A 12315-nucleotide genomic window follows, 5' to 3' on the forward strand; every position below is an offset into this window, starting at 1 on the left:
AGTTAAAAAAATTAAATAACCAAAACAATCCTGTGTTTAATTTCAATTTAACTTAAAGCACGCTTCCACAGAATCTAAATCAAAGTTTAAAATTTCTTATATAAACCTCAATATTTTATACAAACAGTAGCAGTTATACTTCAAAGTCATTTGAGGTCTACACTGTGTGTGTGTGTGTGGTGTGAACTCATAGGTGAGCATGCTCAGACTAATTTCAATCCCTTTTGTGAATGGCTGATTATCACAATCTGTAGATTAAGTCTGGGGCAGCTTTAAGTCTGTCAGAGTGAGAAAAAGACTAAAAGACGCGGGGAAGGCATCAGCATGGCCCAGAAAAACAATTGTAAGTTAAACTTCTGATTATTTTCATCTTTTATGCTATTTTTGTTGTTGTTGTTGTCATGTTGGTTATGAACAAGAGAACTAATAAGACAGCACGGGTGTAGATGAATGGCAGTACTAACATCCCTTAATGACATAAACACATTTCAATAAAACTAAAACGCTTTTGTTTGTTGCCTCAGGATCACCTTCGTTTGATTCCGATCATTAGCACATTTGAGACCTAATTGTATTGCATCCCCAGAATGACTCTCACTCTTGGAATCTTAATAGTAGTAATAATTTTAATTGTGATTTTCACCTCAGGTTGTCACATGAAAATGCCATTTTCATATTTATGTGGAATAGAAATGAATTAAAAATGAAAAGGGTAAGAATCAGTGAGAGGCATAGTGATTTATTTTATATTTATTTAACAGGTTACGTGAGCATATTTAGCCCATTGTGAAATCCAGCAGGAATTTCTGATTGCAACAACAGGCAGATTAGTCTCACCGAGCTCTCATTCTCTCCCTCCCTTCTCTTTCTCTTTTCCTCTAACATGCAGTTCAGTTCTCCATCAGGGAATATAGACCTTCAGATCAACATGTGGTCATGTCACTATTTAAGGATGGGATTTTTGAGCATGTTTACCCAGCCTTTTTCAAGGCCATGAGCCATCCAGACCATATTGGTGTTGCTCTGAGCATTTCGATGGCTGGTTATGTGCTGGGAGGCAGCTCCTACTTCCAAGCTCTACTGTTTGGCAGTGCATGGGCTGGCCTCATTTATTATTGCTGCCATGATATCTATGAGGGCTACATGATGAGGAGGCAAAGCGCAGATATGGCCGACATTCAGGCCAGCTACCTGGAAAACCCAGATAACGGCTTCTGGGTAGCGGAGGCAGACATCAATGGCCAATCCAAGGTGGTAGGGATGGTGGCAGTGATTGGAAAAAGGGGAGAGGAAGAAGGTGAAAGGTTTGAAGACTGGAATGGCGGAGTGACGGGAGGAGGCTCTGAGCTGGCTCAAGATGCCAGGGATGGAAGTTATGGGGAGATGTGTCACATGGTCGTGGCATTTTCGTGGCGCCGCAAAAACTTGGGCTCGCAGTTGACACGGAAGGCTTTGGATTTCTGCAAAGAGAGAGGCTTCGGCCGTCTCATCCTGGATGTGAGCTCACCACAGACAGCAGCCATTTCCCTGTTCGAGAAAGCCGGCTTTGTGCAAACCTCATCCCATCGCAACACGCACGCCAACCGCTGGTTTTCCAACCTCGCCAGAATAAATGTGATGCGAATGGAGAAGTTAATTTAAAGATAAAATTTACTCTAGCGAGCAGTTATTAGAACCTAAAATGTACAGCATATCATGAATATGTCACTTAATTTAATCTTATACCATCATTGGAAAAACCTCTCTGTGTGATATTGGTCACTCGTTTCTCAAATTTGCTATCATGGTAGTTTGAAAAATATATTAAATTTCATGTTTTTTTCCACAAAGCAGGATTAACGATCTCAGTTTCCTCGTATTTCTTCTCGCTTTGATCTATTATGTATACACCTGCACCCCTGACAGTCTGTTGCCCACAAACATAGAGAACAATGAGACAATTAGTCAACTTTTCCAAGTTAATTAAATGAACGTATTTGCATATGCAAGTCTAGTACACCCCAGTAAGGTTCTATTAAATGAATTTATTGTATTTTAAACGTAGTCACGTTCGATTATCTATTGTTCTCCTGTCCACTAAGGAATATAAAAATGTATGTGAGAAAGGAGAAGTATAGTCATTTGGAAGCAGGAGAACTTTCTTTAAGCCTCTTTCCAGGGAGAGGCTGAATCCCTCTGCCTCAGAGGAATTAATGCCAGCTGACTTCTAAGACCTCACAACTCTTTGCTTAAAATACCAATGAAAAATGCAATAGTATCAGGACATTGGGAGGTTTAAAATTCTTTGGAGCTAAAAGAGCTGTGAGTGTGTGTGTGTGGCATAAAAATAGGATAAAGACTTTGGTATACTGCAGTGCATTCAGGTCATTGTACACACGGCAAATACTGAGATTATCAACACCAAACAATAGAGAAAAAGCTTAACTGTTTCCTTAGTGGTGGTCCTATGGTATGTGTGTGTATGGGAGGAGGGATTGTGTGAATACAGGTGGAAAACCCATGGGAAATTTTTCTTTTATAAACCAAAAAAATATGAAACAATGCAAATAACAGCTTTTCTTTTCATTATAGAACCTGATGCAAGAAAAACCTAGTGACATGCATGGTGCAGCATCAGCTAAACAATTTATATTTACACATTTCTTAACCTACATTGCACCAGAAATCTCCTAAAGGTGATTACAATTTCCAGAATATTATCAGCAACACACAGTAGCTGCTTGTCTTGAAAGGGTATGCGTCCACAGATGACGAGCCTATAAGGAAAAAACATCAAGCAACCAAGGTGTGCAATGACAGGTGCGACCTAAATGAGCTTCAAGAGAGGGTGCTGGATGGATAAAGCAGCTTGGCACTGAGAAACACACACACACCCCCATCAGAGGCCTTCAGGCATCAATCATTCCTGCTGAGGCTGTCAGAAAAAAATTCGGCCAGTGGCCAGCAGGCAGGTGCTGAACTAGCCAAAGGAAGATGAGCCTTAATTCTGGCCAACCTGTTGTCATCCTCTCACAATTACCAGTACAATTGGCCTCAAGGTAATGACAGCTTGATTGTAATTCCTCTCATACACATGCTGCACAGATGAGTCAGTTGCCATTTTGGGGACAATGATATGAGCTGAAGCTGCTTTGCAACTACTCTCCGTAACGTCAAAATCTATGCTGCCACAATGTCTATGAAAAGTATTCAGCCCCTCAGAAGTTGTTGTGTTTTATTGCCTCATAGCAATGATGTCACACACTTGATGTGCACTGATTACTAGAAAATAACCTTTTAACAGCGAAACATAAATGTAAAATACAAATTGGGAGTAGTGTGTGAGGCAGATGTATAAATTCAAGAAAGACGGACAGTATTTATTCTCTGGACAAATCTATCCATTTTTATGTCACATTATGCAAATGAATAGGCTGATTTTTAACCTTTATTTACGACATAGAACAGCGGTCCCCAACCCCCGGGCCACAGACCGGTACCGGTTTGTGAGTCGTTTGGTACCAGGCCGCGAGAGTTGAGGCTCGTTTATCCTGGGTTCGTTAACTTGGTTTCCCTGGGTCTTTTCCCGTGTGTGTTATGAATAAATCTTCTTTTTTTGGTACCGGTACTGGTTTTATTTTGTTGTATTTATCCGCGACACCTTAAAGGCCGGTCTGTGAAAATATTGTCGGACATAAACCGATCCGTGGCGCAAAAAAGGTTGGGGACCGCTGACATAGAATAAAATACACATATAGTACCAAGACGAGATAATAAAAAAGCTCAGGGGGATAGAGCAGGCTCTGTTTGCACTTCATTTGAAGAAAAAGATGGTGGCGTGTTTTGTGTGTAACCAATAACCAATATTAGCTCTCAGACCACATTTTAACTTTTCCTCCAACTTGTTGACGAGCAGCTGGTGAGTTTCCAGATGTGTGCAAACTACTGGCAACCTCTATTAACGACCAAAGCAATCCCAAAGATGTTTTCGGTGTAGCATCATATACCTCTTCCTGATCAATATCACCAAGCAACAGCCAGCAACCTGTAGAAAACACTGGCCAACCACTCAGAAAACACATTTTTTCCTAGTAACAGTCAGTGACTGACCTCTAGGCCTTTGTGACTGGGGTCTAAGCTTCCTTTACATGTGTTTTTGTTCTAATTTTTTTTGTTAGACTAATCTAACAGTAAACTGTGAAGAGGAATAACAAAGAATTGACTGTCTGCTGCTGAATTTGTTTAAAAACCTGACCACATAGCCTGTCTTTAAAGCTGCCACACACATGTACATTTAGATTTGGCAACTCCACAACGTTGACCCTCGCTAAGCCATTCCTAAGTAGCTTTGTGTTGCAAAAGCTGAAGTTTCCATATCCACTTTAATAAATTAAACCATTTCCACAGCACAGAGGTGATTTTCATTTGATTAATTGTAAGTACTAATAGCTTTTAATAAATATGGATTTTATTTAGAGAAACCTTATCACTCAGTAAAGAAAGGGCTTCTGTTGATCAAAAATATGACATTAATTCTGGTTAGATTTAGTGTTGTAAAACAATAATATTTGGAAAGTATCAAATGAAGTGAAATATGGTGTGAAATGTAATTTTCCATGCATGCACAGAAATTAAATGCAACAGAGAAAAACAGATTTATTTGCATACTTAATTAGAGTACCGACTTTACAGAGGAACTCCGAGGGTAGGAAAGCATTACTATGAAATTTCTTGTATTTATTTATTTTTTCCTGGTTTGAGGTATCAATAGAGAAACTTTAAAAAGTCCTTCCATCTATCTCTCATTACTGGACCAAAGGTTCCCAATTTGAGATAACATAAGATCAATAAAATGGGCAGACTCTCATCATAGGATGAGCTCAGAAATCCGATTAGGAAAACATCTTTTTGTCCCCTATAGGGTGGGATGGTGAGTGCGCACCTGTGTGTGTGTGTGTGTGTGTGTGTGTGTGTGTGTGTGTGTGTGTGTGTGTGTGTGGGGGGAGGGATTATCTTGAGAAATCCTGCATGCATGCATCTTAACAATAACGTATTCCTTTCAGTATCTTACTGATCTGACTCATATCGAGATCTATGACATCTAGCTTATCATAAGAAAGGAGCTAATGTATCTTCAGGCAAACTCTGACAATAACAAAGGAAGTAATCAACATTATAAACAGTGTCTGCTTGTGAAGAGGTCTGTCTCTTTTTCTAGATTAGCACCCTTATTGAAAAGGCAAAGATTATGGAGATTAATTACATGAGGGTAACAACCGCCTATGTGCTGTTGTCTGAGAGCCAAAAGTAGATTTGTTTGGCTCATACATCATCATATACTATTCACCACAGCCTCGCATAATTGCTTTTCATCTTCTTCGTTTCACCACTGGAAGTTACTTTCTTGGCCGTTTTGCTGTAATTCACTGCAGAAGACAGCACCTGGCCCATTCTGTTAGCTGTTAAATCACAAGTAACAACAGCATACTGAGCATTTACACAAACAGGTTTGCTGCATTTTGGGAACCTGACATTATGCAGAGTGTGCACTTCCTTTTTACTGAATAATTGGTCAATTATTTGCTGCATGGTTCAAGAATGATAAATATACTTTTTTTTCTATAACAGCAGAATATTAGACCACATCGCACAGTCTGAGACACTAACAACTAAAGCATAAAATCAGGACAAATGTGTTGACTGCATCTATTGAATTATACCTAAGGACTGGAACATGTATGAAAGCATAATTACTGTCTCATTAGCATTCAAGATTGGAAGTCAAATTATGAGGATAAATGTGGGATTAGATGTAGCTAATGAGTTGGTATTAAATATGTTTACACGAAAAGCGAACCTCTACATCATGGATAAATGTTCCACACAGTATTAGGCAGTGGCTCGTTTGCTGAGCTCCAGCTTCAATGCAAGAGGACTGTGGGGATTTGGTCAAGCAAGTAATTGGACAAAACAACAACGGAAAAATTGATCACAGCTGTTATAATTAGGAGAAATATGGGACAATCAATTTTTTTCATATTTCAGACGCAATGCCAAGTTACCCAGAATAGCTGCATTCCAATATGGTGAAGGGTAATAGTTATAGTCCGATCCTCTTGTGCTTTAAATAATTCTGCAATATTTTAGGATAATGAACCTTGAGACTCAGATCTCAATCACACTGAGAGTTTTGCATATTATTAAGAATGTACAAATGCGACTTGAAATGAAATACTTTTGTAGACTTTTACATGAAAGTTATTGGAGTAGGAGGCTGAATGTTAAATTTGTTTTAATAAAAAACTAAACTAACAACAACAGAAAAAAAGGCCGAACAAAACAAAAAACCTCCCCAGTGATATAATTCATATACATACTCATATTCGTTCTTTGGTTCTATCCCACCAGTATCTCAAAAAGCAACTGCCTGTATTTGTGGCACAAATATGACTGTGTTACTTACAATATTTAATAAAAAAGTAGCTACACAACATACAGCTCTGACCAGATTTTTACAGTCTTTCACGCTGCTTATTTGAAAAACAGAGATATGCAACAGCAGGCTACATAACACCTTTTCCAGGTTTTTTATACAGAACATTTCTTTTGGTCTCACGTTCTGTGTTAATGTTATCTTGTGATCATGACCAGCTATACGCTTGTGTGACTTGAGCAGAGTCACCAGCTATAGCTGTTGCCCTATTCAAGATTTTAGCTCAGTCCACATCCCAAATAATCAAAACAAATGTGAAAGGTGCAAAGAACCTGGTCTGCTTACATCACTTCAAAGACTCCATTTCATTTGGGAGAGCAGTTTGCTCTGTTCTTCAAAGCCACATGACAATTTGATAAGAATAGATGTCTTCAGTCGTACGAGGTGCCTGCATACTCTTGACTAAGTAGGGAATGTGAAAGTCAGCAATGGAAAGCATGACTGACAACTCTCTGGCAGAAGGAATAACATGGGAGGGCAAAAGTTTCACTTGAAGTGAATAAGAACTTGTATTGGAGGGCTCAGAGGAATTCAACCAGATAATTTGACCTAAAGGAATCACAAAAGCGGCACAAACAAGAGAGAAGTGGTGGCGTCAGACAAAGTAAACAGATAAACAGTTCACCTTAAGGAAATTCATTCGTTTTAATATGCTTCTACTACAGCCCACCAGTAATAGTAGTTAAAAAAAGGAAGCAGAAATTAGAACAACTCTAAGGTAACAAAGCTTAACCTTCAGAGAAGAAGCCCTCTTAAAAAAATAATCCAAGGATAGTTTAAACTAAGAAAAATACAAGTGTAAGAATTGGAGTAGAAGAATCAAATTCCAAAAGCAAAATGTTACTTGCATTGAACCTTTATATGTCCATGGTGTTGATGATCTTATGATAATTTGTATCTGAATAATCCAAGATGCACTCTACACGCTTATCTGGTGCTAACTTGTCAATCATAAAGTTCCTCAGAACCTGACATATATTCCTTTTTTTAAAAAACCCTGACAGAAAACTGAGCTTTTACTTTATTAAATAAGACTCTGAACTAGTGGTTGAGATCATAAACTCACCAAGGTTATGGATAAAGGAATCCCAAAGGCTATTTTCCTATGTGCAGTTTAAGGCACTTCTGCTTTGGCTTCAGTTTTCTTCCTTTGATGCTATTACATTTATGTACACTTTATGCTAAAGAGGTGCATTTAAGTGCATTTAAGGGTTTCTTCCCTGTTACAGCAAATATAAAGAGAACAGAATGAAAAAAAACAAGTCAGAACCAGATGGGTATCATGTGACATCACATTTTGCTTGGGTATCAACCGAAATCATCATAACAGCAAATTTTTGAAGATGTAAAAGGAAGGACGGCGCTCCTTCTGAGCGACTGGAAAACTGCAGAAGCGGTGACTCCATTTCAGGTAACGTAAGCTCATTGGACATCCTGCAGTTCGTGTCATTTCACGGGCCTTCGTGTAATATCTTCTTTTTTTTTTTTACTCATTTATAATTATTTGGCAGCAGCGGCAGGAAATGTAACACTTGGCTTCTAATATGGGTGCTAATAAACCCTATTTGTGAATTATTCCCTCCTGGCTGAAGTGGTACCTCTCAAAAAGTAATGAGTCAGGGTAAGCTAAAGGATCATAATAACGATTGTGCTATATTCTTTCCACTTGAAATCTTATTACTAATGCACAGATTGCAACTGGTTCCTCTTGTTTGAATGGAGCGGCCGTGACTCACTGACACCATTTAGGTCTGTCTTACATCTTGTTTTAACTAAATAAACCTGCTCCAGGTTAGGTTTGCTGTGACAATCAAAGAAGGTCGGCAATATAGTCCAACAACATTAATATGCATATGGAGAAAGTGTCTTATTAATGATAAAAATGGCTCCTGACCAAGTTGGGAAAAACCAATAAGAATATTGGGCATGCCAGCCGTTGGTCTAGAAACACTAAGACATTTTTGCAGTAGGAAACCCGCATTACCTGCAACCCATATGTGTTGCAGGCAGTGTTGGGAAGGTTACTTTTAAAATGTATTCCACTACAGATTACAGAATACATGCCCCAAAATGTATTTTGTAACGTATTCCATTACGTTACTCAATGAGAGTAACGTATTCTGAATACTTTGGATTACTTAATATATTGTCATGCTTTTTTACAACTACATAAATGTACTATTGCTGTGTGATTTATTACTGTTACTGAAGGATACTCGCCATACCAATACCAACTAGATTTTTAAATCTTAATATAAAATGAGTAACAGTAGGGTGGACATTAGGTAAGGCTGCACTTTTTGCAGCAATCACGTATAGAAAACTATTCCGCGCGTATATAAAACAGGTTAGCGGCTCCGAACTGTAGTAAAGGGACCTCTGGCTCGTAGTCAAAAACTAGCTTTACTTTGTTGTCTGGGTCAACTTTGCTAGCGAGAGACATAGAGAGGCGTTGAAAGGCTGCTCCAACGGAACTCAAGTAGAGTTGACATAGGCCGCGAGATTGAGACACAGACATTAGAGCCTCTTAATGCGTGTTTTGTTTGGCTTTCCACCGGGGTGGAATTACCAAAAATAGAGAGGACATAGCCTTATGAGACAGGAAAAGACCGCTGTGTAATCCATTTATTTCAACAAAGTAACTGTATTCTATATATCACAATTTTAAGCGGTAACTGTAACGGAATACAGTAACTCATATTTTGTATTTTAAATACCGCCGGTACATGTAATCTGTTACTCCCCAAAACACTGGTTGCAGGTGATGTGACTCACCAACAAAATCAATAACACTGACGCTGATCGTTTGCACAATTATATACTACTTGTTCACTGGAAAAAGAAAGCTTGCAGCGCTGATAATCTAAGCCTCAGCTATCTGATAGAATTATTCATCAAATAAAAAGTGCACTCTTCAGGCCCCAATTTGTTCGACAGTTCATTAAGTTCACATTAAATAATCATTAGCTGCAAAAATACATAAATATTTGTGATTTCTCCTGAATAATCTAGCAAAATTGGTGCTTTATGTGGTATTACCACATCAAAGCGGGATGATTTGTTTTGTTAACTTTTGGAAGCTTCAGCCTTGTGATATCTCTTAAGAGGAAACTTTTATTGGCATTTAACTCTGAGTGATTACGTAAGATCTTTTGTGAGTGCAAGCACAGATGAGAGCTCAGCACTAAATGTCAAAACACATCACTTACGGACTAAAGAAGAGGTGCCGCATTGATTAACTGATAATATTCGTGTTCCAAACTGCGAGCAGCCGAGGCCGGCCTGTTTGATTCAAGTTCATTCATTGGTCGAAGCAGTTGGGGACATTTTGATAGTGAGTTCGGGGTAATGTTACTAGACATTTTCTGTAGTTGTGCTTTCTTAAAGAATCCTGCTGAGAAATATCGCTTTCTGAGAGATGATGTACAGCCATTATTAAAGACTTGCATTTCTTCTGCTTCTGAAAAATGTCGATTTCTAATGAGACAAAATAATTGATGACATAAAGACATTATTATTGGCATCAGTGTTTTTTCGCTGTGTTTTTCTATAATAACCATCATAAATGAACGTTCAAGTGAAACATAAATCCACATCTCTGTCTTTGCTCCGTGATATTTTTTCTATATTTCTTAAATGACAGCATAGGTCCTGATCCAATATATTGGGAAAATCAATAATTTCTGACGATGTACACCATATCTCAGAGTTTCCAGGGTTATTGAAGGAAGTGAAGAAAATAATCCCTATCACAACTGGCCCACATAAACCATTAAAAATATGGCTTTGATCGATATCTGTATTAATTAAAGAAGTGATTTGACAAGGAAGTTGGACGACGGCACTTTATCATGCACGTTCAGTGAGTCACGGATTAAGTTGTGCTGCGGTGAGGATATCTGCCACGTGTCACGGTATTAAAGTGAGGAAGGGATAACGTCTCAGTCTTCGGTGATGAGATTTGCGCTTCCGAGTGAGAGAAATAGACCTGTTATGGACTTCGATTTCTCCTGGAGGAAACGACTGCAAGGATGCACAGCAGCCTCGCAGTTATAGAGCGCTTGTTGCCATCTGTTATGTAACTCCATACATGCCAGCTGTCATATCGAGACAGATTATGCAGTTGTTAGCCGTGCTGCTGTTTGTATTAGCAGCTGTAACACTAGATAGCTCGGTCTAACCTTTCTGCGCCTTCAACGCTGCGTCAGAAGCTTTCGTTCTCATTTTAGGCAATTTACATGTATGAACAATTCTTGGACCTGGCACACGCTTCAAAAAGACTATTAAAGTGTCAAATTAAAGCTTTTATTGGCTGGGATGTTGGCATTTTATAAATTATTGGTTATAAGAGAGCACAGTGGGATGTTTATACATCTTAAAAGCTGTCTTAAAAGCTTTGTGTTTTTCTCAGCCGGGTGTCACTGTCAGCACTGAGCAACAAGACAAAACACAGTGTGACTGGAGAATGTGCAAGGTGAGATGTGATCTCTAAAGTGAATCAAATGGTTCAGACACTGGGTATTGACTGCCTTTGGAAGCTTAATAGGGGATTTAATAGGCCCAGACAGAGAAACAACTTACATTTTTCATGATGCTATTTCTCAGGGGTATTAATGTTTGGACAAGCTGACAAACCTAGAAGATATTTATAAACAGTGTGCTGCGGTTGCTACAATTCAGGTGTCTCGGAGGATCATTTTGGGATGGATTCTTACTTCTCGAGCAGAGGGCCGAAATGGATTTCTTCTCAAAATGAAACACAGACATACCAGCTTGGAGAAAATAGGCTTTACAGTACAGTTCCTCCAACAACGGTGTGGATTATAAAAAAAAAAAAAGAAGCTTTGAGCATCATAAAAAAAATCCACACAGGCAGATCACAGGTTCAAAATGAGTCGCCTTACAAAAATAAGAATGAAGAAGATGATGGATGGATGCAAGAAAAGATAGGACATGCTGGTCCAGCAGCTGGGCAAGTGGTCAAACCTGGCCCCTCTATAAATTCACTTTCATATGCTTCTTTTTTCTAGGACCAGCATGATGTTGCCTGGGCTTAAATACATGTTTTTCCAAGTTGCAAAATGTTACACTATTAATCAGAAGCCAAAGTTTTATATTCAGATTTCCAGCAGTATGCGTTTGAAAAAAACTAAATGAAAATAAGACTTTATGGGAGTTTTAAATATCAGTATTTTGGATAAATGTGTATGTATATATAAGACAATCTCATCTTTAGCATCAGATGCCGTGGGCAGAAGCAACGCCCAGAGACTAATTGCATCCGTAGGTGAGTGCCTTGCACAAGGGCACAATAACAGGCGAATCACCTCAGGTTTTAATTAAGTTTTTAATGGTGGGAGAAGCCGGAACCCCAAGAGGAAACCCACGCAAGCAACAGTGCTAACCACTGTGATTTACTGTAGCATTTAACTGAAACCTCTTTCTGCAACCGTAACCAACATCCAACAGGCCGTTATCAGTCCATCTAGAGTTAGGATTAGGATTGGGATTTGATTAATGCCAACTGCTTCTTATAGAAGTTACACCAGTTCAGAAGACTCAAACATTTGGTATGTAAGATCTTCAACCCTAAACTGGTGGATATCAGCCCTGTACACTGACGACTGATTCGAGGCATCAAGAACAAATAACACCAAAATAATTATAATAGCAACACTTAAATTTAATCAGAGCATTATTCGTTATCAAATTGACCTCATCTAAATAATAAAAAAAGATAAATATTGTATTTGCATAGCTAGAATTCATTTGCATATTTTATAAAATGAAATTCTGTACTTGTCTTTAATACAATTTTCAGCTTTTATCCAAAGTATAATCCA

The 12315-nt window shown here is 38.5% G+C and overlaps 1 protein-coding gene across 1 annotated transcript; it reads left to right on the forward strand.

The window, feature by feature from the left end:
- The first annotated feature begins 235 nt into the window (after nt 1-235).
- On the forward strand, nt 236-4381 carry LOC134618771 (probable N-acetyltransferase camello). Its single transcript, XM_063464328.1, has 2 exons — nt 236-343; nt 890-4381. Exons 1-2 carry the CDS (start codon nt 325-327, stop codon nt 1639-1641), a joined length of 771 nt encoding a protein of 256 aa, XP_063320398.1. The 5' UTR covers nt 236-324; the 3' UTR covers nt 1642-4381.
- The last annotated feature ends 7934 nt before the right edge of the window (nt 4382-12315 follow it).

This window comes from Pelmatolapia mariae, linkage group LG20, assembly GCF_036321145.2.
Source record: "Pelmatolapia mariae isolate MD_Pm_ZW linkage group LG20, Pm_UMD_F_2, whole genome shotgun sequence".
NCBI lineage: Eukaryota > Metazoa > Chordata > Actinopteri > Cichliformes > Cichlidae > Pelmatolapia > Pelmatolapia mariae.